Source organism: Dendropsophus ebraccatus, chromosome 10 (assembly GCF_027789765.1).
Source record: "Dendropsophus ebraccatus isolate aDenEbr1 chromosome 10, aDenEbr1.pat, whole genome shotgun sequence".
NCBI classification, from domain to species: domain Eukaryota; kingdom Metazoa; phylum Chordata; class Amphibia; order Anura; family Hylidae; genus Dendropsophus; species Dendropsophus ebraccatus.
In genome coordinates, this window is record NC_091463.1 from 51,810,672 (window position 1) to 51,837,900 (window position 27,229).

General features: G+C 43.1%; 1 protein-coding gene and 1 non-coding gene across 5 annotated transcripts; both read left to right on the forward strand.

Annotated features, from left to right (window-relative positions):
• The first annotated feature begins 478 nt into the window (after window positions 1-478).
• XIAP (X-linked inhibitor of apoptosis) lies at window positions 479-18,320 on the forward strand. Of its 4 annotated transcripts, none has more exons than XM_069986783.1 (7): window positions 482-579; window positions 6,333-7,223; window positions 8,570-8,669; window positions 10,676-10,754; window positions 11,174-11,204; window positions 13,271-13,459; window positions 14,257-18,320. In XM_069986783.1, exons 1-7 carry the CDS (start codon window positions 555-557, stop codon window positions 14,448-14,450), a joined length of 1,509 nt encoding a protein of 502 aa, XP_069842884.1. In that variant the 5' UTR covers window positions 482-554; the 3' UTR covers window positions 14,451-18,320. The 4 variants fall into 4 exon arrangements, with proteins under 4 accessions (XP_069842887.1, XP_069842884.1, XP_069842886.1 ...); XM_069986785.1 differs by having other exon boundaries at window positions 550-634; XM_069986784.1 differs by lacking the exon at window positions 482-579 and adding an exon at window positions 919-1,127.
• LOC138766691 (U2 spliceosomal RNA) lies at window positions 13,692-13,874 on the forward strand. Its single transcript, XR_011358739.1, has one exon. It is a non-coding gene; the product is annotated as a U2 spliceosomal RNA (small nuclear RNA).
• Window positions 18,321-27,229: the final 8,909 nt, after the last annotated feature.

Consider the following 27,229-nt stretch of genomic DNA (forward strand, 5'->3'; position numbering starts at 1 on the left):
TACAGGGGGGCCGTACTACTGGTGCACTGGATACTGTGCGGGGGCACTTTGGGGGTGTTATACAGTGTGTGGAGCACCAATTCCGATAACACTGGGGGGGGGGGGGGGCAAAAACAAACTCCGCACAGGGCGCTGTCTACCCTAAGGCTGGCCCTGGCTGTGATCAAGGCCTTATGGCCGTAACGTGTCCAGGGTGAATGTTTTTTTTACCACATGTTGTGGTTTGTACAATAAAGATCAACCTTTTATGGACTTTGTGCTGGATAGTGAATCTGGCCCATTGTATGCCAACAATAACAATGAATAAGCCAAATAGTAATAAGGCGCCCGCTCACATGATGGTAGTGCCTATAGCTAGTTCTATGACGTCACATATAATGAGAGTATAACAAATCTCCTGTCCTGAATGCTATGATGCCATACACGCGGGATGTCGCTCAGTAAGTGGATGACTTCCAGAAGCTTCGCCGTGTGCGCGGCCGCTGTGCTGTGCTTTCAGTGCGCCGCCATTAGGTGGCAGTGCTGCTGACATCTGTGTTGCAGGAAATGCCTGTATGGATCCGCGGCTACTACTTCCAGGTAACGAGCAATCGCTTCCCGGTGTCCTGAGCAGCGCAGCCCCGTCCGTAGGACTGTAAGTTCCCTGCTGTTTATATAAGCTGTGACGCGCTGTGTGTATGGAGGCTTGTAGTGCGTCATATAGATGTACACTGTGCTGTGCTCTCCATTGGCACGTAGGGGCGGTTACCGTGTTCTCAGCACTGTGTAGCGTGACAGCCTGCTGTGTGGCCCCCGCAGGTGCTATACACTCATGTGGGCTCAGCTGCGGCGGCTAGAGGAGTGACAGGCTGCAGGGTGACCTGGTGATGTAATACGCTGCAGGCGGCTCCCTACACGCCCAGTCATGCGTACAGTACGTGCGTGTGCTCAGCGCTGATGGAACATTCCGTCCTGTCCCCTCCCGCCTCCCATTTGGTGGCTTCCTGATAACCACGTGGTTGTGTGAGCTGTCACGGTCAGGACATCGCAGTGTCAGCGGCCCCGCCCTCTGTCTCACCCTCCTTCTCTAGGGGACACAGCGGGAGTAGAGAACATGGCTTCCTGCAGGTGAACTAGTACACTGACAGGTAAGGGCAGTGTTCAGACCTGCATCACTATCTCCTTTCATCTGCTCCATCACTGAAGAGCTGAGCAGGCGGTGCCTGTGTCCTGGATAGAAACAGAGCCACCCCTGTCCTCAGGTTGTGTATGGTATTACAACTCACAATGCCAAGGGAACTGAACTGCTAGACAACATACACTGAGCACAACAGCGGTTTAAAAGGGTTGTCCACACTTATCAGCTGCTGTATGTCCTGCTGGAAATGTTTCGTTTTCAGTCCAACACAGTGCTCTCTGCTGCCATCTTTGTCCATGTCAGGAACTGTCCAGAGCAGGAGAGGTTGTCTATGGGGATTTGCCGCTGCTCTGGACAGTTCCTGACATGGACAGAGGTGGCAGCAGAGAGCACTGTGTCAGACTGAAGAGAAATCATTTCCTGCAGCACATACAGCTCACACAACACATTAGATTGAGGACAACAGTGCTTTAAAGGGATTGTCCATCAAAAATCTTTTTCTTTTAAATCAACCGATGTCAGAAAGTTATATAGATTTGAAATTTACTTCTATTTAAAAATCCGAAGTCTTCCCATACTTATCAGCTGCTGTTATAAAATAAAACAGCGATATAAAATATCTTTATTTTTTTGTTTTATTTAAAGCGAATGTTCCGTCAGCTTGTACACGTACATTCGCTTTTATATTACCCATGTATAGAACGGTGGCGGCACAGCGAAGGCGCCGTGGTCCGTTTTTTGAACCGCGTCCCGGTTCCCGTGTATGGCGCCATTCTATTCACGGGTACCGAGCCGCGGCTGAAGTGCTTGAGGCCGCCCCCCAGTGAGGAAACTCCCGCCCCTCTATGACACTGCTCCATTGATTCTAACCCATTGATTCACCTTCTTCCCCGCGCTGGCGTTGTTCTATACATGGGTAATATTAAAGCGAATGTACCTGATGATACATTCTCTTTAAAGGGGAACTATCAGCAGGTTTGTGTAAATGAACCTGCTGATATCCCCCAGCAGCTCTTTTCCTCATGTTGTCAGTGACGGTTTTGATCATTCTGACGCATTTTGATTAAAGAAGATATTCAAATGGCCGCCTTAGGCTACGTTCACACAGAGCAAAAGGGGCGGATTACGCAAGGAAATATTTCTGCCTGAAATCAACTTACGCTGAATTCCAAGCAGAATGTAAGCAGAATCCCTGCGTATTCCGCTAGGAAAGTGTTCAGCTCGTAATCAGCTCTTGACAAATTCAGCGCGGAATACTCGAGGAATCCGCGCTGAATCTGCATGCATTCAGCGCTGAAATTCAGCGAGTATTTGGTGAGTAAACTAGACTATACCAGAATATATACTAGAATCCTCCTCCCCCCCTTTTTTCCACATTTCCGCACTGATTCAGCGCGTAATTTCCGCTTGTATTCCGCTTGTATTCCGCGCTGAAACAGAAAATCAGAGCCCCATTGATTTGTATAGGCTTCCGCTAGTGGAAGAATGAACATGTTCATTCTTCTGGCGGAAAGCGGATTAGTTCAGTGCGGAAATTCCACCGTGTGAACTGCAGAGCAGAATTTCTATTCAACACAATGGAAATTAGCTCTGCACCTATTTTAACGGCTGAAATTTCAGCGCAGAAATTCAGCTGCTTTTGCTCTGTGTGAACGAGCCCTTAGGAGCACTGTGAGCGCTGTCTGGGTGCCTAAAGCACTCCTCTCAGCCGCCTTCAGATATTCAAATATGCATAGTAATGGTGCAAAGTGAGCCTTGTCCAGGCACCAAGAGCACCCCGCCCGCTACACCCACTTTGCAAATTCAAATATGCATAGTAACGGCGCTCCTATGAATATGCGCAATGGGCGTTGTCCGAGCACCCCCCTCGGCCCGTCCTGCTAGCCCCTCCCACCTTTCATATTCATATGAGCGTTGTTACCATGCATACTTAATAATGCTGAGCAGGCCGAGGGGGTGCTCTAGGTGCCCAGACAAGCAGTGTTGTTAGACTTTTTGAAAATGGCGACAAAAATCACATATATGATCATCCACAAGAGATGCCCAACACATGGAGCATGCCATGAATTTGAGATTCTGTACAATGTGTTAATGCCTGCCCCCCCACACACACCCCCCTCACACACACACACACACACACACACACACACACACACACACACGTTGTAGTAATGCAGGTTGAGGGTACAGATGCCATGGGGGATGCCCAGCACATGGTGACTCACATCCCAGCCACTATACCCAGTTGCCCATTGTATGAGAAATGTTTTGGCAGCGGAGAGATTGGATTGTGTGGTCTTCTTATATTACAGCTGCACATGGGAATCAGACTACGCTGTAGTCAGCGAGAGGAGGGCGACACAGGAATTGTATATACCGTATTATGATCACATCACAGCATCTGACCCGCCTTTTTCAAATATAGAAATAGGAAACTGCTAAGTAGCAATTTTCGTAGACACAGACCTGTATTCCTGGGGGGGGGGGGAGCTGCATGTCATAAAAGTGAATGAAACTGAAGACTTCCCCTTCTTGGAGAAAACTGCAAAATCCCCTTTGTGCTCGTTGGGGAAATTGTGGCAAAATGTCAGTATTTTCCAGCTGGTGTCAGTCAGAGGCCCTGCCCACCTTACATGCGAGGTGCTGGCATAACTACATTGGGAATACGCTCTCCTGCCAGTTTCTAGCCACGTTGTAATAGTATAGCTGAACCTTTGCATCAGGGGAGCATCTTATTCCTGAATAGCGACATCAAGGTAGGGCTCCTGGGTCACAACCTAGACAGGTGTTTGGAGCTACAATCGGGCCGGTCAGTGGGTAATTCTAATATTTTTATATTAGAATTGTTTATATGCTTATATTTTTTCATACTTTTTTTTTATTTTTTTACTTCAAAGTACAATATTAGATAAAGTAAGGATCTTCTTTTTCTTCAGGATGCAGTCTGGCCGACAATATAAATGTATGTATATTTATGTGGGACTGCTGAGTCTACTGACTAAAAAATAGGTAGTGATGCATTTTCATAAGAGATGAGCGAACTTGGAGCATGCTCGAGTCCATCCGAACCCGAACTTTCGGCATTTGATTAGCGGTGGCTGCTGAAGTTGGATAAAGCCCTGAGGCTATGTGGAAATCATGGATATAGTTATTGGCTGTATCCATGTTTTCCAGACAACCTTAGAGCTTTATCCAAGTTCAGCAGCCCCCGCTAATCAAATGCCGAACGTTCGGGTTCCGATGGACTCGAACCCAAACCCGGTTCGCTCATCTCTTATTTTCAACATCCAACCCTATTGATGTCGGAGGATCAAGTTGGCACCTAAGCTATCTCGCTGCGCCTTACTTTTCCTGTAGGACTCGCATGTATTTCCAGCTGGGAAATTTTTCCTTTTTACACAGAACTCAAAAACACAATAGACTACTACTATATACACACACACACACACACACACACACACATGTGCTCCGGTATACATCAGAATAACTTTTTGTCAGTATTTTAACATATACATCCAGCATAGTCCAAAACGAGATGTGAATTGGTCCTCATTCCCATCTCAGACAATTGTAAATTATCCACATGATATGCCATACGTGTCTGGTATATGTGGGTTCCACCTCTGGGACCTGCGCCTTTCTCAAGCATGCCCCTTTTGACCTGTTTTACCAGAATGCAGTGGAATGGGACTACAGAAACACTAAAGTAAAGCTGAAAATCCTGCCCTGACGGTGGGTCTGGTGATGCATACTAACAGTTGGGGTTATCAGACCCTCGGTCGGGCAAGGATGTTCTCTAAATGCTGACGGCTGTAATACGTACATAAAATGCATGCTTATTGCACTATTGTGGACCCAGCTTTAGGGTATGTACACACTACGAAATCCGTGCCAAACTTCAAGAAGAATTTGCACCGCGGACTCCGCTTGAAGTTGCGCCTATCCCACTGATTCAGTAAGACGTCTCACGGGCGCTCTGACATCCGCCCAAAGAATTGACGCACCAATTCTTTGGGCCGATGGCAGAATGTGCGTAAGACATCCTATTGAATCTATGGGACAGACGCAACTTCAAGCGGAGTCCGCAGTGCGAATTCTTCTTGAAATTTGGCACGGATTCCGTGGTGTGAACATACCCTAACTTCCATAGAAGTGAAAGGGAGTTACAGGAACAGTTGTGAGCATTTAGAGGAAGCGGTTTAATTAAGTATTCTGAAAGGGATGTATGTATGTATATACAGTATATGTTTCTTTAGAAAAGTGAACCCTCACAGTGCAATGAGTAAATATTTTCACATTGTTGAAATTGGACACAGAATCTGTGAGTTTTCATATTAAGGGCTTAAAAAGATTTCATATGGATGTCATAGAGGGACCCTCTGCTCTGGCAGTCTTTTATGTGGTTGCCCATTTACATTTACTTCCATGTCTTGTATAAGTGAGACCCACAGGAATAGGGAATTCCCATTCATTCTAAGGGTCCTTTTCCACGATCAATAATGTATTGTTTACTGGGCCTATTCCACGGCCCGATAATCTTTTAGCGAGGGCTGCAGGGACACCGTTACCGATGTCCTTGCAGCCCTTGTTGAATCACCATACATTACCTACACATGTTACAGGTCTTCTCCTGCGCTCCTTCTTCCTCCTGGTCCCGCGCGCAGCAGCTGCTTCGGTGCGGCCTGTCTGAGCTGACAGACCGCTCAGCCAATCACTGGCCATGGTGGTCCTGGCCAGTGATTGGCTGAGCGGTCTGTCAGCTAAGACAGGCCGCACCGAAGCTGCTGCTGCACGCGGGACCGAGAGGAAGAAGGAGCGCAGGAGAAGACCTGCAACATGCTTAGGTAATTTATGGTGCTTGTGAGATCGTCGTTCACCCGCCACGCATCACTATTCCACACAGCGATGCACGGTCGGTGCCCGATGATTTTAGGTTGAGGCTGATCGTTGTCTGTATTCCACGGAGCGATAATCGGCCAAATCGGGATGATTATCGCCCCCGTGGAATAGGGCCCCTAAGTAGGGTTGTCAGATCTATTTCTCTTGCTTGTTTTTATCTTATTTGGTTTATTTCAATAGTGGTTGTAATTGATCCACCATTTGAACCATTCTGCAAAATATATATTACTCTGAATTGGTTAAAGAAATGTTTTAGTAACTAGCTTATTTTATTTCAGTACATTTCATTTATTTATTTTAATTTCTCTTGCTGTAGATAAACTGTTCTTCCCAGAGGACATGACATGTAACTGCCCTAAAATGTCCGATGGTGCTTACGACATGGAACTAGAGAGTGACTACTCTGAGGAATCCAATCGATTGGCATCATTTACAAATTTTTTTCGAGGTACCTGTCCTGTCTCGGCTCCAGCCCTGGCCCGCGCTGGCTTCTATTACACTGGTATTGAAGACAGAGTTGAGTGCTTCAGCTGTAAAGCTGTAGTTGAAGGTTGGCAACATGGAGATACAGCGATTGGCAAGCATCGGAAAGTCAGCCCAAATTGTAAATTTATTAATGCTTTTAATTCAAGGAGTGAAAACATACAGACTCAAGCTCCCATGAGTCAAGACTCTGGTCCGCAGCTCGTAAATAATTGTACAAACTATGATCTTGGCCACACATCCAACACGGATATTCAGACTGACTTCTTGTTGAGGACGGGAAGAGTAGTTGATGAATCGGAGATAAAATACCCTCGATTTATAAATATGTGCACTGAAGAAGCCCGACTTAAAACATTTAAGAACTGGCCAAGCTATGTGCGTATCACACCAAAAGAGCTAGCGAGTGCCGGTCTGTTTTACAACGGCACAAATGACCAGGTGAAATGTTTCTGTTGTGGAGGAAAGCTAATGAACTGGGAGCCCAGTGACGTGGCATGGACCGAGCATCGCAAACATTTTCCAGACTGTTTCTTTGTTTTAGGTCGAGATGTCGGGAATGTAGCTCTTGAGTCAAACAGTATATTTAGCAATACAAGAAGAGGTTCTGAAATTCCAGAAAATCCTGCTATGATTCAGGTTAAGACACGGCTGGAGAGTTTTGCCAACTGGCCTTATGCTGTTAATAAAGAGATGCTTGCAAGAGCAGGATTTTATAGTACAGGTGAGAGCATTGTGTACTTAATATAAAACAAACAAAAAGTAAAAAATTATGGGACAACACACTTTATTGTTATTAAGATATACCAATTATTCTACAGCACTTTACATGGCATATAGTAACATCCGTTTCTATTCTATTTCATTATTAGGCACTTTTGCAGTAGGGCAAGTTATAGGTAGGGGTGTAGGGAGAACATAGAAGCCGTTTGTGCTTGTTGTGTCTTGTGTGATTCAAGTCCAAGGGGGGATTTATGAAGACCGGCGTAGTGAAGACCTCTTAGTGAATCCGGCCAGCCGGGCGCCCGAACCTGCCCCCAGCGTACTAAATCTACACCTGCTTCCAGCAGGTGTAGATTTTGATCATGATTTACGCCTGCGAGCAGGTGCGGGAGGAGGCCACTCCTCCTCCCCGCCCTGTCCTGCTCCCCCAGACCGCCCATCGGGCAAGCAGGGCGTACAGCAGGGAGAAGGGACAAATCTGCACCTTCTCCCTGGCGTACGCCTCGGGTGGATGTTTGATAAATGTCCCCCCAAGAGTCTGTGCTGAAAAGCAACTTTGTTGTTATCCTGTCTGTTCTAAGATTATTTGCCAAATTGGGCAGATATAGCTCTGTGTAATAAATACAACAATCAGCCAAGGAGCGAGCAATTGTTCGTACATCATTGTCTTTCAACAAGCTAATTAAGTACTTGATTGATTAAGTACTACGGCATCAGTATATAGAAAATGATAAAGATTATGCTTGCTTCTCCATGCTCCCCCCGATGTCCTGCCATGTCTCTGCGCCTCCACCACAGCCAGACTTGACTCTGCAGTGACAGCCCACTCAGCCAATTACTTACAGACGGGACAGCCATGTGGCCACTTATTGGCTAAGCGGGCTGTCAGTGCAGAGATGGGTTTGTCTGCAGCTGCTGCAGTCAGCACAGGATGCAGAGACACAGCAGGAGGACACTAGGGGAGCTTGAAGAGGTAAGCATAATGCTTATTGTTTTCTATATACTGATGCCGGAGTACCCCTTTAAAGCTAGGGCTTGTACATTGCTAGTGGTTTAAGTGATTCAATCTGGTCATAAATCATCTTAGATACTTATCCAGAATAGTAGCAATAAGGCAAGAAGACAAACCCAGTCAAAAGACAGATGGACAGGCGTTTTACAGGATACTGCAGAGGCTGTAGACGAAAAACAAAACAAAATGTGTAATACAAGTCTATGGAGAAAATATGGTTTGCGCCATGATAAGTACACAGGAAGAAAAAAAAAATACATTCAAAGAATTTACTCAGTAGCAATGTAAAGATTTTAAGTTAGTGATTGTTAATAACTTACTGTTTTGTATCATAGGTGAAAATGACTCTGCAAAATGTTTTTACTGTGGTGGAGAGCTGAGAGATTGGAAAGGAAAAGATGACCCTTGGGAGTTACACGCAAGATGGTATCCGGGGTAAGATATGGGTGATATAAACAGGGCAATGCTGCAATACCCTGCACGACCACTTCAAAAAATTACATCTGCGAAGTTCAGTAATGTAAAAAATGAGCAGGCTGCAGCACCCTCACGAGTACTTTGGCTGATCAGCAAGTCTGTCCCCCACCAATCAAATACTTTAAGAGACTGTATAACCTCTAAAAGAAATAAAATATAGTTTACGGTTATGTTGACACCATAGGATAAAAGAAAAAAATGGCCATAATGTTAGTTCTATTTTCAATGTAATAATGCTCTCCATTATAGTCAACGGGTAATTGGCTGGCAGAGCACACACCATATAGAATAATGGCTGTAATTGGTTACAAATAATCAACATGCTCATTATATACTGTACTGTCCCATAGTAAAAGTAAACTTTTTAATTTATTGACTAAAGGGAAACTATCAGCAGGTCCCTTTTGTGCTCTCTTACCCTCATCCTTGGTGCCGTTTCCATGTATTTAGTAGTTATATCCATAGACTAATTGGGCGCTTTGGAGCACTGAGGATGGAACTACTGCTTCCAAAGCGCCGATCTGCCCCCGGGCAGCCCGCCCGCCTCTCCAAATGAATATCAATGGAGTGGGCTGACGTAAAGTGCTCCAAAGCCCTATTAGCAAAGGGATATAACTACTACCTTCATCTTCATCTCTTCGTGCACAAAAGGGAAATATCAGCAGGTTAGATTTGTCTAACCTGCTAATAGTTTCACTTTTAAAAAGAAAAGAAAATAGTTTTGTTTCCATTGTAATCATTCATTTAGGGTATGTTCACACGTACCAAATCTGCAGCTGATGTCTCGCTGCGGATCCCTGCCCAGTAAACTCTATGGGCAGACAAACTCGCAGCAGGATGCACATCCCGCTGCGAGTTTGTCCGCAGCCCGCCCCGTTAACCAGTTGCCGGAGCCTATACTTCACCTGGTCCCCGCTCCGGTTTGCTTCGGGGGTTCTCGGCACGTCTCGCTGCCCCGCCACAGCGCACTGATTGGCTGAGTGGGACGTGAAGAAACCGGGATCCCCGAAGCAAGCCGGAGCGGGGACCAGGTGAAGTAAAGGCTCCAGCGGCCAGGGGTTAACGGGGCGGGCTGTGGACTAACTCGCAGCGGGATGTGCATCCTGCTGCGAATTTGTGTGCCCATAGAGTTTACTGGGCAGGGATCCTGCGGATCCAGTACGCGTGAAAGTACCCTAAAAGAGTCTTTTGATTCCATGATGAATATTTTCTGTTATATAGCCTAATGTGGGTCTTAACAAACAAGAAGTGCTGCAGCTGACCTGGTATTTCCTTGCTGCTAGTTACCAATGTAGTCACCTGCAATTATAAACATAAAATACATGTTTAGTTCTGCATGTGGTGCTTCTATTTAAATGTCATGATGGCCCACTGCTGAATTAGTGGAGATTTCCTCTAAGGCTAGATTCACACAGGACGGATCCGCTGCGAAACCCAAACTGTTCTTTTCATTGTGAATGCCGTCCCCCTCTACCCACCACCGCCCAGAGCATACTGTACCTGGTCCGTGCTCTGGCTGCATCTGAGGCTCCCAGCTCCTGTAGGTCCTGCTCAGCCAATCAGTGACTGTGGTGGGGAAATGCACTGATTGGCTGAGCGGGACCTATGGGAATTGGGAGCCTCAGATGCAGCCAGAGCGCGGACCAGGTACAGTATGCTTCGGGCAGCGGCAGTTTTAGGGGGCCGGCATTTACATACTTGCAAGTTCCTTTCTCCAAGAACACGCAATGCGACCGCAATGCACTCAACCAACATTCTGATCTAATGGGCGCCTTGGGCATTGTGGTTTTTATTGTGTATTTGTACACTTTAAAGCAAAAAATCTATATGTAACAGGCACAGCCAGAATTCACAAATGTTGCAGGTATTTAGATCATCACCTATCAGCTGTTTACACTTATGTCATGGCCTCCTTTTTTCCTGAAAGTATCTAACTTCTGCTTTGTGCTTTTCTGTCACTGTAGATGCAGATTTCTAATTGATGAAAAAGGCCAGCATTTTATCAATCATGTGCAGTTAACCAGGCCTCTACCAAGCAAGCTGGTAAGTTCTATTTTTTTTCCTGGTTAAACTAGATGCTTCACAAAGGAGTGACCAACAATATGCGTCAGACGTGATGACTGTTTTCATGCGGAGAAAACAACATTCCAAACCTTAGGGAGTGTCTGCTTCATGTTTACCTGTTTGACAATAGCTCACATCTCTGATTCAGGTGCAGATTTGTACACAAAGGAACTACAATTTTTTTTTCTCCTTCTTACAACCAGTTGGGTCCCCAGAGGTAGGACCCCCAACAATAACAAAATGATAGGATATAATAGTAATATTTCATCACCTTATGAAGCAGGAAAACCTGTTTAAGTGGTTTAAAATAGTATGTATAAATGTTTTAACATGTTTAATAGAATGTTTTGAATGCTGCAATGTAACTTTTTTTTTTTTTTAATACATCTTTACTTTAGGAAAGTGACACCCCACCTGCTTTACCTGAAGGTAATAAAACCTATTATACATAGTTACTCCCAAAATTGGCCTTTTTGCCTTTTACACACATTACAGGGTTTGATTTGTCTTTCTTAGTTAAAACTAAAAGTGTCTAAGGACCCTATTACATGAAACAATAATCATCGTTTCCTGTAATAGCTTATGTTGAAAGGCAACAATCAGCCAACATGCACAATGTTGGCTGATCGTTGTCTTTCAGCATGTTATAAAATCACGATAGCGGACTGCTGCCCGTCGCTTGCACAACTGGAGCGGCGGCAGCAGACCACCGCTCTGCCCTATGGACTACCCAGACGATGTAAGGATCATCCATGCAGCCCCCCAGCCTCCCCCCCCCCCCCCCCTCCCTGCTTGATGTCTGTGTGTGTAATAGCACAGACAGCGATCAGGGAACGAGAAGGAAGCGAACGCTGATCTGACAGGTCGATGCTCACTACCTCCTTTACATCCCTTTGTCTAATAAGTCTCCCTTATCATTTCAACAGTGTCATTCTGGATGTAACTGCTATGGACTCCTTTTGATTATTTAGGACATTATTTTATTATTAATGTATTATTTATTTATTTGCTTGCTGAATGCACAATGCAGATAATTTGTAAATAGTTTTCCTTTAAAAAACTTCCTGCTATTTAACTGCTGCTCAGATAAAGCTAAAGATGGGCTTTCTGTAATGACACAACAGCTCAAGGAGTTAAGGTGGGGGAATCCAAAGAGGACAGGCTGGAATAATTGAGGAAACTTTTTTTAAGTAAGATAGGCTATTATTATATACAAAGCAAGAATAAAAAATAGCTTTGTAAAAATGTCTATACTATAGGCACTGTGTCTTAGGGGTCTTAAAGGGGTAGACCGGCCCGGGGGTATTTTTAAGCTATCGCCAGGAACGACGACGGAGATCACTTACCTTCCCGGTTCCAGAGACGGATCCCGGATCGCACTGCCTGTACACCCATCCTGTGGCTGCTTCCTGGTGTGAGCTGTGGCATGAGACGTGACGTCTCAAGGCAGCTCAGCCATTCAGCGGCCGTTGTCCCGCCTTGGCCGCTGAATGGCTGAGCTGCCTTGAAACGTCTCGTCTCATGCCGCAGCTCACACCGGGAAGCGGCCGCTGTAGGGGTGTACGGGGCACCGCAATGCTGGCACCGGGGAAGTAAGTGATCTCCGCCGTCTATAACCACCCCCTCCCCCGGGCCGGAATACCCCTTTAATAGTGTTTTTTACCAAGTCTTTATTTCAGGAAGTAAGTCTAAACTCCTAAAATAAAACTTTTAAGGAGGTGTGCAGAGTATGGAAAGTAAGCATTGGGACAAAAACCAGGCCATAATTTGTCACGGCTCTCTGCCTTTGTATTAAAAGTGTAAGTTCAGCGGTTTAGACTAGAGATGAGCGAAACGTAACCATGCTCGAGTCCATTGGTTAAGCATTTGAATACCGGTGGCTGAAGAAGTTTGAGGGAGGCCTAGGGAGTTTGAGAAACATGGATACAGCTATCTCTAGTTTAGACTTTTCATTAATCGTTCCATGTCTTTTGCGGCTGCACATCTAGCCTTGTAAAATGGCCCCGAGAGAAATCTTTTAAGTGGCATCTTTTTGTTTCAATCTTTCTATTAATTTTTCAAAATAATGTTAATACAGAAAATGTGAGTGGCATCTTTTAATTGTGGGCTGATTGTGATGCCTGCTTATATTGTCTCCGCCTGACAAAATGAGCAATTGTGTGTCTGTGCCACTTCGGAAATAGGGGTTAAAGTGTTGAGTATCTTTCTTAGCCTAACTTTATGTGAATGCAACTAGCTACTGGAAGCAAAAACAACTTCAGAGCCATGAGCTCACAGTACAGTAAGGGCAGATTAAGGGCATGGCGTTCTAGGCACTACTGAAGTACCCCCTTGCCCTTTATAGAATCCTCTAATATGAGTTTACTTGATGCCTTTACATATCCCAAGATGAACTGGAGATGCATCACCTGGTCATCTCTATGACATGTCAATTAATCTAAGCCATCCATATTATTATATTGTCTGTATTTTCATACAGTTATGTTTCTTTCTAGACAGTGAACTAGTAAAGAACCCTTTGGTGATTCATGCGCAGCAAATGGGATTTCATTTAGAAGAAATTAAGAAACTTATGTTGAAAAGAATAAAAAACACTGGACAAAACTACACGTCTGTTGAAGTTCTGGTCTCAGACTTATTAAATTCTCAATCTCCAAACAGTAGTGTTAAGCCCACAGAGAATGGTAAGATATATGGGAAATTGGCAATTAAAGCTTCTAAATTTTTAGTACAAACATTTGCACATTCTTAAAGGGCTAATTCAGTTAACGTGTGAGAAAATCACATTGGTGGAGTCTGATTGATACCCGACCACCCATGATTATCAGATGAAAGGGTTTAGTGAGTGGTCAACCCCTTTTAGCTCTGTTCTTGTTACTCAAAGTTTGACACAACATTCTAAGCAAATTCAAATGAATCGCTTCTCAGAGTTTTGGCTAAGATCAAGTGTAGTATCTGTACTTATCTGTTTAATACAAGATACATCCTCTATCTGGGGACCATATATTAAATGGATTTTAGAACATTGAGATGGAAAAAGAGCTTGCTCTGGCATTGACCTGGTCACGTCGCAGAGATCCTATGGTTACCAGATAGAGAATTCTTCCTCTGTAGAGGGAGAATTCTCTCTCTGAAGCCCTATAGATGCTGTGGTCGTGCTGACCATAGTATCTATAGGGTTAACTCTTAGCACCAGAGCGCGGCACCAGTGCTGAGAGTTGTGGCGGGTTCCTGGCTATCACTGATAGCTGTGACCCGCTGTGGATGACACAGGCGCAGCCTCTATTCTTAATCATAAATTAAAGTATCACTAGATTTATACATGTCAGTTTTTCAAGATGGAACATCCATAAAATTCCATGTATAAATTGATAATTTTTTTTTTCCATATCCCAGAATATGTATATAGACCACATCCTTAATGTACAATGTGTCACATAAATAGTTTTTTTTAATAAAATTTGCTTTTCATATTTTACAGAGAACAGCATAGAAGAAAAGTTAAGAAAACTGGAAGAGGAAAAAATATGCAAAGTGTGTATGGACAAATCCGTCTGCATTGTGTTTATCCCTTGTGGTCATCTAGTAACATGTGCTGACTGTGGCGAGATTCTTGATAAATGTCCTATATGTTGTACTATTATAGAAAGAAGGCAAAAAATTTTCATGTCCTAAAAGGCAACTGTCATTTAGTATTAGATTATATTATGTAGATTATATTCTAAGTTCAATAAGTTTAAGGGTTTTTTTGTGTATTTTTGTTTCTTTATTTTTTCAAAATAAAATTTTATTGTATAAAGGATCACAACAATGTCTGCCCCAATTTTTGCAATACCTTATGGTATAACCCATAGGTGTGTCCTGTTTAGAAACATGGCTGCAGATCAAAATGCAAACCTATGTAAGGGAAGTTGTCTGGTATGAGCTGCAGATACATGCAAAGAGTTCACAAGGAGGTTAAAGGGAATGTGTCACCTAAATTTTCTTTAACTGATTAGAATAAGATACTAAAACTTTATTCTTCTTTATTCTATTGTTTCTATTTTCTGACAGAATTTTTTTTATTTTATTTTACTTTTGTACATTGTTATGGGGGCTGCCATATTGCTGGGGCTGTTCTTAAAGGGGTTATCCAGCGCTACAAAAACATGGCCACTTTCCCCCTACTCTTGTCTCCAGTTTGGGTGGGGTTTTGAAACTCTGTTCCATTGAAGTAAATGGAGCTTAAAGAGTCACTGTTGTGAAAATTTTTTTTGCAGAAATAAATAGTCCAGGCGATTTTAAGAAACTTTGTAATTGGGTTTATCAGGCAAATATGCCATTATCTGCATGTAAAAAGCCTTTTTTAAGGTCCCCCCTTCCTCTCCTTTCTGTCATCCACTCCTCCGAATGAGGAGACCTAAATCAGACGCATCCTGTTTGTTCTATGAAGAGGGGAGGGGGGGAAAGAGACTGAGCAGAAATGTCAACAGCAGAAAACAGAGAACAAAGGATTCCTCAGTGGGAGAGCTATTTAGAGGCTATTCAGCTGTCAGATAGCTCAGTGGTGACTGTCAAAGGAGAGAGCCTGTGTTGTAGCTTTTAATTAACTCTTTGTTGTCCTGTTTTGGTCTTTTATTTAGCTCTTTCTACAGAAGAACAATGAAGACAGGGGGAGAGCTTCAAACAGCTTTTTCATGATAAAAATTCATTTTTTGGCTAATAAACCCAATTACAAAGTTCTATCTGTACTATTGATTTCTGCAAAAAAAAAATTTCATGACATTGACACTTTAATTGGAAACCGCACCTGAACTGGAGACAACAGTAGGAGGAAAAGTGGCCATGTCTTTGTAGCGCTGGATAACTACTTTAACAGCATTTAGTGGCATGCTTTACAGCAAGACTCGTTGATATAGACAACAAAAGACAGACTTTGTCCCCTTGAGATTAATGTAAAACATCATTGAGCATGCTCTGTGACCTTTCATAAGGTCATTCCACAGGGAGCTGCTATTGTCTCCTCTATCTACAGGCGTCACATGTCGCTGCAATGCTGTACAGCTCACTTTACAACAGCCTTCTCATCGCTATATACACAACAGGAAGTCTCAGCTTAGTTTTAACCGCTGTTTTGAGAATGAAAACTGCAAGATCTCAGGATTATTTTATGATATAATAGATAGAAAAGGAAATTTTAAAAAATGTCACCAGAAATTCTTAAAAAATATGTATAACATAAAAACATTATTTAAACAATTTCATTTTCTGATGAAACATAGGATATCTGCAGATCTTCATTTGCACACTTAAAAATCACAGTGCATTTAAAGAGCTGGTGGTGCAGCGTCACACCACCTCCTCCTAACACCTGCACTGCTTTAAGTGTGCAAATGACACTGCATCTGCAGCACTAAAGGTGTTGTCATGTTTTCAACCTCCTTGGGACCTCTCTGCAGGTACCGGTTGCGGTGCTGACAGATTCTATTTAAAAAGTTATTTGCTAGTTTTTTTGGGGGGTTGTGTTTTTCTTCTTAGATATAGGTATTCTAAAAGTGAGTGCAGAAAGGTAAATAGATCTGTAGATCAGACTGCGCTGTAGAATTTGGGTCCTATTCCACGGGCCGAGGAGGGCCCGATCAACGATGTAAACGAGCGACGATCTGCTAGATCGCCACTCGATTACTGGGCCTATTCCACGGCCCGATGATCGTTGAGCGAGGGCTGCAAGGACATCATTACCGATGTCCTTGCAGCAGCAGTGATACATTACCTGCAGGTCTTCTCCGCGCTGTCTTCATCCCAGGGTCCTGTGCACTCTATCTTCTGAATGGCCGGTCAGCTGACAGGCTGCTGCGGTCCCGGCCTGTGATTGGCTGAGCGCTCCGTCAGCTGACCGGCCATTCAGAAGATAGAGCGCGCAGGACCCTGGGATGAAGACAGCGCGGAGAAGCCTGGACAGGTAATATATGATGATGCTGCTGCTGTCAAATTGTTGGTCGCCCGCCGCGCACCGCTATTCAACCGTAGCGATGCGCGGTGGGGGAACGATGATTTTAGGTCTGGCCCTAAATGAATGATCAGCTGATGACACGATCATCGGCTGATAGTTCTCTCTATTTCACCGAACGATAATCGTCCGAATCGGGCCAAATGTGGCCGATCCGGCCGATTATCGTTACTGTGGAATAGAGCCCTTTGTGTTGTATTTTTTAATCTTTTTCTTATTTTGCTACAGAGTCACCAATTTGGACCTTTTTCATCTGTATAATTAAATTGATAACATTTTAGCATTTACATTTTATTAGTGGATCCAATGAGGAATGCTTCATGTTATCATGTGTGTAAATATAATTATGATTGATATTTTTTGTATGGCTATGTAGATCTTTAAAAATGTTTTGCTGTTTGATTTGAAAATTGTCATTGTGTTTATACACATATTTGCCTTAATTGTTCAACCATAGTGTATTACGCACCTTTCACTTTTGTATCCACTCGTGGGTATGTGAGCTTTGTATATAGCTTTAGGAATGGCCTATCGGATTTCATGAATTTTAAAAGAACAGAGGTATGCCATACCATGCTGCTCATGACTGGCCAAGTTCCGTGCACAAGCCCTATTAATTTAAATAGGGGTCATGCACAGGAGAGGCCAGCAAGGGACATACCCAGCGGTGACCCATGAGCAGCATGAAAGGTACCTTATAAAACAAGGTTTTGTACTGTGACATATCCCCTAAAGGCTTCAGCTACACCATTAAAAAGATGTTAAAATGTTTGACCCAGTTTTATGTTATACAGCAGTAAAGGTGAAAGTTTGAGACATGTGTGTAGTTCATGCAATGTGATATGATGTATCCACAATAGCGGGCCTTTAGGATGGGATAATATTTTTTGAAGGTTCCCCTGTCGCATTGCTGCTATTAGATCTAAGATGGCAAACTAAAATAGCTTTGTTATTGGTAATGTGTTCTTTTATGGTTCAAGGGTATTAGTCATGACCTGGTGCAGAGAGTCCCACAAAGTACTGAGAGTGTGGAGAAAAGCCAGCCTTTTTACATTTGACATCTTCCATCAAAGTTTTTTTCATCCTCACATTGTGGCGTCTTTGTCTGCTTCAACGCTCATAAGCCAGCAGAGTATATTCTATGCTTATTCCCAGACAATTTGTGAGCATAGTGTCATGGAGCCTTGTGCCAAACGCAGCCTTACAGATAGGTAGCTTTTCACATAATGGGATTCCAAGTAACGTTTTGGGAGTTTGGAGAGGCGTAAGCAATCCACAGGGTAAATTGCAGAAATAATTTAATAGATACACCTGTTTAGGGTGTGTTCACATGTACATGATTTGCTGCGAAGATTTGAAGTTGCAGATTCCAAGCATTCTAAGCTGGGCCATCAAATCTGTTGTGGATCAGCTGCAGATTTAAATCTGCCCCATCAAATCTGCTGCGGATCCTGTACATGTGAACGCACCCTTAGGCTGGGTTCACACTACGTATATTTGAGGCTGTATGTTTGAGGCTGTATAGCAACCAAAACAAGGAGTGGATTGAAAACACAGAAAGGCTATGTTCACATAATGTTGTAATTGAGTGGATGGCCGTCATTTAATGGCAAATATTTGCTGTTATTTTAAAACAACGGCTGTTATATTGAAATAATGGAAGTTATTTACCGTTATATGGCGGCCATCCACTCAATTTCAACATTGTGTGAACAGATCCTTTCTGGGTTTTCAATCCACTCCTGGTTTTGGTTGCTATGAGGACCTGACATGAGGACCAAATACAGCCTGAAATATACATAGTGTGAACCCAGCCTTAAAGTGCACCTGCCTATTAGCAAGCGCATTAAAGGGAACCTGTCACCCCCGTGCCGGGGTGACAGGCTCCCGACCCCCCGTTAGAGCCCCCTATACTTACCTAATCCCGCCGGGTCCCGCTTCTGGATTCGGTCGGGTCCCGGAGATCTCAGCCGCTGCAGCCCGGCGCGCGCGCTGACAGATGAGTCCAACACCCATAGAGAATGACGGAGCGCTGGACTCTCCTGTCATTCTCTATGAGCGTTGGACTCATCTCTCAGCGCGCGCGCCGGGCTGCAGCGGCTGAGATCTCCGGGACCCGACCGAATCCAGAAGCGGGACCCGGCGGGATGAGGTAAGTATAGGGGTCTCTAACGGGGGGTCGGGAGCCTGTCACCCCGGTACGGGGGGTGACAGGTTCCTTTTAAGGGTCCTTTAACACTGCCTGATATGTGGCCATGTACAGCCACAAACACAGAATCTGCAAGATCAGTGCTTGCTTGCAGTGCCTTTACACAACACAACTTATTTGAGTGGCCTGTACAAGTGATCATTGTATCGCTCATTTAGCCATTTAAGTACACTGTTATTGACTGCACATCATCTGTTTACACAGAGAGGTATACGGCCGATGATTTTACCAGCTGCAGAAATGATGGAATGGCCTTGCTTGTCGGCTGATTGCTGACCCTTTTACTTTATCAGGTGAATGAATGTTCCTGGGAACACTTGTGCAACAATTGACCCATGTACAAGAGCCTTTAGAGCGAGCTCATATTTGACACTCAATCACTTGCCTGTTCAACGAATACTGTAATCTTATTTTTCATGACCTATAGTTCCATGTACATTTTAAAATCTATTTTTATTACATTTCTGTATATAAAAATTATGCAATATCTGTAAATTTTGTAATTATGCGCACTTATTGTAATGTAAATTGTTCTTATGTCAGTAATGCTGCTAATATACTCTGATTCTTGTAAATCATTATTTAACCACATGAATCTAATATAGTGATTCCTTTAAAATGTCAAAGGTGTTGCTTAAACTTTGTAATGTAAACCTTGTTTCTAGTATCTCCCTATTTTTATTCTTTAGCCTTGTGTGTGCAGCATGTAATGTCACCAATGGATAATTTCAATCTGGTTTCCATAGCTACATCATATGAGGAGATTTATCACACTTTTTGCAAAGGATGGTTGCCCATAATATGACCAATCAGATTCAAGCTTTTTTTAAAAGAAAGAAGCAATCTGATTGGTTTCTCCACTCAACGGTTGCTCCACTGTTTTTTGCACATAATGTGAAAATCTCCCCTTATGTGCGTAAATAAAAGAAACAACACATTTCTGAGATACTGTAAAGTCTCTTTTTAGATGACCCCTCAAAATAGCATTAAAAACAGGTCTAGGGCGTGGTCTACTCAAACAATGACATGTGCATAATAATGGGACTGAAACAGTCGCAGGAAATCAGGCCTGGGTAAAGAGTGGTTTCACTCTATATGCATATCCATATCGGCTAGGTCCTGGCAGATCACTTTCGCTACATACACACAGCCGTCTGAATGACCGCTGCATGTATGTAATTCTGCCGGCCGCTTAACCCCTTCAGCTACCGCCCAGCTCCCGCTCTGTATACATTACCTGTCCTCGATGCACGGGGTCCCGGCGTACTGCTCTCCCGCCCAGCCAATCAGTGGCTGCGGCAGGGCAACACACTGATTGGCTGGGCGGGAGAGCAGTACTCCGGGACCCCGTGCAGTAAGGACAAGTAATGTATACAGAGCGGGAGCCGGGCGGCAGCTGAAGGGGTTAAGCGGCCAGCAGAATTACATACACGCAGCAGTCGTTCAGACAGCTGTGTGTATGTAGCGAAAGTGATCTGCCAGGACCTAGCCGACTCACAGCGTTATTAACGCTGCGAGTCGGTACGTGTGAAGCTACCCTAAAGGAGAACTCCGGCCAAAATGTGTTTTTTAATATGTTATTACATAAGCAAAGTTAGACAAATTCCCAATGTACACTAATTATGGGAAATGCACATAAAGTGCTATTTCCCTCAATTTAGTACATCAGGCAGGGTTCAAATTGTCTAAAAAAATGTGACGGCACGATCCGCTTGGTATACCTGAAATGTCCAGCAGGGAGCGCTGTATATGTCTATGTAGCTGAGTGTGCATGTATTTACCATAGGGAGAGAGGGGTGTAAGCTGATGGTCATCATTCACATTAACAGGTCTCAAGGAAATGCCGCTCTACCACTTTTGTAGAACTACAACTCTCAGCATGCGCTCCTGACTGCTGCTCAGTCCGCACTGCATCGGGCAGCCCGGGGAGAGAGGTGCATCTAACTACCTTCCCCCCTCCCTCCCCGTGCTGCCCGGTGCCATGCAGCACCCTAAAATGAAATAAACATTATATTAATTACCTATTGTAATTGTACTGACTTGAGAGCATAGATAACATTTCAGTTTTACCACATGGCGAACATAGTAAACACAAAACCCACCTGGAATTTGAAAGAAAACTAATTTTTTATCCCCAATTTTATTTGTTTTGCAGCATATGTTATGGAAAAATTATGTCATTACAAAGTAAAATTGGTATATACCAAAAGACTGGGTAATGCACTGCTAGGTAATAGGTGCTAATGGTGTGACATACTATACCAACCACAAATCCATATATAAGAAACAGAGGTATGTCAGAACTCACCAAGCACACAAGCATTAGTTCAAAAATAAGTATACATAATCTTTATTCATATAACTGTACTTACACAAAACAACCCTATATAGACCCTAAATTAAAAACACTTAAAACACCCAAATATATCCAGGAGGGACCCTTAAGCAATACATGGAATCCCTACCTCCCCGTACTCAGCTGCTATATAAGAACCAACACTCTATACAATACATATATATACAATACACCCATCTAAGAATAAGTAAATATACCAAGAAAACTTATATATATATATATATATATATATATATATATATATGTATATATATATATATATATATATATATGTATAAAGTTTTCTTGGTATATTTACTTATTCTTAGATGGGTGTATTGTATATATATGTATTGTATAGAGTGTTGGTTCTTATATAGCAGCTGAGTACGGGGAGGTAGGGATTCCATGTATTGCTTAAGGGTCCCTCCTGGATATATTTGGGTGTTTTAAGTGTTTTTAATTTAGGGTCTATATAGGGTTGTTTTGTGTAAGTACAGTTATATGAATAAAGATTATGTATACTTATTTTTGAACTAATGCTTGTGTGCTTGGTGAGTTCTGACATACCTCTGTTTCTTATATATGGAAAAGTAAAATTGGTGTCACAAAAAAAAATAAGCGCTCATATGGGTCTGTAGGTGGTGTTTTTTTGTTTTGTTTTTTTCATTACCTCATTTTGTAATTGCAACAGTTTCAGTCCACTGTGCCAGAGTGGATACTGCCTGCCTGACTGAATCAGCCAGTAGAGAGGGACAAGCAATTCAGCTGCTGTTCCTAGATGCGTTAGAAAATATGTTTTATGGAATGGGATCGCATTCGGGCATAACCCTAGCTGATGGGTTAGTGAATGGGGATTCCCACATACTAAACTTTCTAAACCAGCGCTTCTGAAACCTTTTCTATTGAAGCCTCACCCAACAGAGCAAAGTGATACACTTGGGCCTCACCAGAGTTACCAAGGGAATACCAGAGCCTTGCCATCTGAGGTGGAGGTCCATGCAAATATAAAAGAAAATTGCTCAGTCTAGCCTTCATTTCTCTCCTAAATGCTGTATGACATTAGAATAAGTACAAAATGAGTCAATAATGTTCCTAAACCAAAGACTGTGGCAGGACTTTGCAGCTTATAGTCACTTTTGGGAAAACTACCTTCCGAGGGGCACCTTACACTAATTTACCCATCAGAAGTCTGGATAAAGTATAAGGCTATGTTCACATTTGGCAAGACAAGAGACCGGCCGTTCCATGACCCAGCCGGGTCATGGAACGGCGGTCTCCGAAAAGATCATCCCAGAAGGATTATCTTTAGAGCTGCAGAGTTCTGGTGCGGGTGCATCTGTGCCCGCATCAGAACTCCCCACAGCACACTATGGAGTTAGCGGCTGGAGCTGCTCGCTCTTTAGTGTGCACTGACAGGGTTTTCTGCGGCCGCTATTAAATAAATAGCGGCTGCAGAAAACCGACATGTCAGTTGTTTGCAGCACCGCTGGAGATCCCAGCCAGAGCATATACTATGTGTATACTCTCCGGCCGGGATCCCAAAGACGGCAAGGTATTGTATATTTTCATAAAAATGACACAATGTGCAACAACAGCCGTGATTTTACAAAAATATACGTTGTGAGAACATAGTCTAAGAGTGTGTAAAAACGCTTATAATATAAATGTTAATAGAAAAATATAAATATAAATGTTAATAAAGTATTTGTATTGAGTGTTACTATCATTTAAACGAACTTCTGACATGTCAGAAGTTTGTATCGGTGGGGGTCTGGGTGCAGAGACCCCCAGCGATTGCAGCATGTGCTTTGCCCCTTCTTCTCTGCTATAAAGTGCTTATATGAACAGTCTATGGAATAATAATGGAAGCCTGTGGAATAATGTATGCAGGAAGTTCCATAGCCTCCCATTATAACATACACTGCTCGTATTAGCAGTTCATATTGAAGAAGAATTAGCAAAGCGTGCCTGTCTCTTCGTTCTATTATTATTATTTATTTATAGAGCGCACTTAATTCCAGAGCGCTATACAGGCGACAGGGGTAACAAACAAGAACATTACAAGATCAAAACACATTACATGAAGGCAGATGGCAGACTGATACATGGGGAAGAGGACCCTGCCCGCGAGGGCTTACAATCTATACAATCAATTCTAGTGATTGGCGGGGGTCTCAGCACCCACACCCCCACCTAAACAAACTTCTGACATGTCACTATGATATGTCAAAAAAATTTTAAATGATGGTTACACTTTAACAAAATTCTAATTGAAGAAAGAAAAAATATAAATTAACTCTGCATCAGTTTTTCTGGGTACACTTGCGCAGTTTTTTTTTAAATCTATGTTTACTCTTATTTTATTTAGAAATGCTCAAAGACCGCAATTTTTGAAATAAAAAAGTATAGCAAAACATGAGGACTAATGACATTGCACTCAAAAAATGGGAATGACAAAGCACAGTGGTCCCTCAACATACAATATTAATTGGTTCCAGGACGACCATTGTATGTTGAAAATATTGTATGTTGAGACCAAAATTCTTTGGAAAACTGGTAATTGGTTCTGAATCCATTTTGGGGGATTCGGAACCAATTACCAGTTCTCCCAAGAATTGTCATCCCTAAATGAAAAAACATAAAGATTTAAAGGAAAACAGGCAGATAACTAATAACGATAAAGCAAATCCTTACATACAACAGTCAGAAAGCGACTGGAAACTGTAAATTACTTTCCAAGTAGAAGATGAAAGCATTTTCAGGGTCCTGTACAGATCACTTGGGGTCCCAGAAAAATAAAATGAAGCCACCCTCACCTGGTGTCCAAAGGAGCAACTCATCCTGGCACAGGTAAAGAGCAGCACAGAACATGTAGTATCACACTATACTCTGGAGAATCACTACTAGACAGCCAACCAGTGCATGCATTTCACTAATACTGGGGATTTACCAGTAAAATGGCCAGTTTCATTGGTTGATCATCTTGTTACTCACATGTGCTGCAGATCCTGACTGTCCATAGCATTGTATGTTGAGTCTGGTCTTAAGTTACGATGGTCAAGAAAGGACCATTGTATGTTGAAAATATTGTATCTTGAGGCCATTGTAGGTTGAGGGATGACTGTAGTATAACCACCAGAACAAGTTAAAGTGACACTGTCACCCCCTATTTGCATTCTGACTGCTCTCCACAGGTGTAAAGGGTAAATTTTACAGCTTTCATTACTTATTTTATATCACACCTCATGATGCTTGTTCTGGTAATAAGTCGTTTTTATCACCTGTGGATTGGTATATGTGGGCGGGGCTTTGCGGCCTATGTGCCACATCGATCCGCCCCTAGCGCCACTTAGCCCCACCCCATCAATGACTTCATTGCCGCATAGGCCCTGCCCCCTCAGCGGCCATTGGTGTGGGACAATCTAGGGGGTGGGGCCTAGAGCTTTAGGCTGGCCCTTCCAATGGCTGCTGAGGGGTGGGGCCTATGCAGCGATGACGTCACAGATGGGACGGGGCTAAGTGGCGATAGGGGCGGAGCGATGTGGCACACAGGCCACGAGGCCCCGTCCACATATACCAATCCACAGGTGATAAAAACAACTTTTTACCAGAACAAGCACCATGAGGTATAATATAAAATAAGTAATGAAAGCTGTAACATTTACCCTTTACACCTGTGGAGAGCAGTCAAAATGCAAAAAGGGGGTGACAGCGTCACTTTAAGTTACAGAAATAGTGCGTAGCAGGATAAGGCATACAAGTGATCCTGATCCTAAAGCCCTTGCTAAACATTTCTAGCTAACTCCGACCTTAGACGTTAGAAGCCACAACAAAGATCAGTTTGTGCTTCACATAACAAGTGAAGAGGAAAAGTAAAATCGAGAAAGAAACAGAAAAAAGAAAGCACTACAAGAATATGCATCCAGAACCCAGATGTCCCCTTCTAGCTCACCTTAAGGTATCCGCAAAGCCTGGAGCCCTTTGCTCAGTATTTTAAGGAACTCAGCAGGGAAGTTGTTACAAACATCTTGCAGCCTTCAGTGTCTCTGCATTTGTTGGGATGTCATTGGCAATTGCTAAGGGAGCTGCCAGTAGGTACCTGAATGCATTTAGGGTGGCAGAACATTTCTCAGACAACCATTAATAACCTCATTGATAGCATGCCAAGGTATGTACGTGGGTGTATTTCTGCGTATGGTTCTCATACTTGATACTAAATAAAGAGATGTTTCAAATATTTTTTCATCATTTACATTTCATTAACATGTCTAATAATTCTGTTATTTTTATAATTCCGCAACTATTCCTTCTTAGTGTTGCAATTTCAGTGTTGAAGAGTACAGTTTGGGTTCCAATTATGCCTTCATCCTTTCTGTAAGAAAAAGGTCAGGTTAAATTTCGCACACAGTCCAATTTGTGACTTGGGCACACACACTATAGGCCACGCCAATTTGACACAGCGCTGCAAGTTTAAAAGTTGTTTTTTAGGACAATAACTGTATCCCCTGCTGAACGGACTCAGGACAGATCTTGGATTAAAAGCAGCTGTCTGAAGATACAAGCGGTTTGGGGAGTTAGGTTGTGGGTACAGAATCACTTTAAGGCATATAACAATTTAGCTAAAGAATGATCATAACTGTATGGAATAAACAAGCCAAAGGTAAGTAACGTTTAAATGGCTCTTAGGTCGTAGGTAGAGATGAGCTATCCAAACTGGTAACTAACCAAATTTTTGTCTGTGTTCGATCCAACCTTCCTTTTTTTTAAATGGCGTTCATGGGAATATCCATAATCACTTTTTGAAGTGTTATTACAGCTTAAAGTCTCCCCCTATTGACAGCCACTCCCCTTCAATATAGTGTAGCAGGGAACAGGAAGTCGTCATTCAGTTGCTGGAGTCAGGCAGAGAAGCAAGCAGAAGAGTAGTGAGAAACGGAGAAAAAATTGACATAATATGCAACGTCCCTCTGTAGGTTAAAGGGGTATTCGGGCGCAAAAAAAAAAAGCAATCAATCATAAACATAGTATTCCCACTAACCATTCCTCCTAAGTATGTCTCCGTTTGAATTTCCCCGCTGTTTGCAGGTCCCTGAAGCTCGGTGGCTTCATTTTTTCTTTGCTTCCTGGTTTGGGCTTTCCCATGATGCACTTTGTCTTCTGTGATGTCTAACTGACTCTGTAGAACTGTTAGTTTGCTTACAGCTTGCTCAGCCAATCAGAGCTGAGCAACCTGAGTCATCTGACAAAGGGAGGCTGGCTTAACAGGGCTTAGACCCACCTCCTCTTGATGATGTCATTGTCACAAAATGTCTGCCACAGAGCAGCCTGGGGTCAACAGTCATTTGATAAGAATGAGTTTACTTCACTTCCTGGTTGGGGGTTGAGGGGGGAAAAGATAGGGAAGGGGGCAGATAGGTGATTGAAGCATATTACAAAGTTATATACCTTTGCAATGTGTTTCAATTCCTGAGAAAAAACTATTCGCTGGAGTACCCCTTGAACTTCGCCCAAGATGGGCAAAAAGGAAGTTATTTCTTAATATGACATCGTAGAATAGGGCCATTACTTTACTGGACTGAAGGAGCTGATGAACATGTTACGCAAGCTGTACACACATTTCAGCTATTCATACTCCGCATGCCCTCTGAAACGCCCTCTGCCAGAATCAAAAGGCAGTATGGTCTGCTAGAACATCAGCTGATCTGTGACGTGCCGACAAGATGGAACTCACCTATCAACATGTTAGCTGTACAAGCAGAGACCGGCGGTGTCAAACATTCTCATGAGGCATTCAGGCAGCTTCATACAAAGCTACAATTTCCAAGTTACCATTGGCAGATGATGTGTGATGTCAATTGCTTGCACTCTTTAAGGACACCACTCTTTACATCAGCCAAAATGACTACAGCATGAAACAT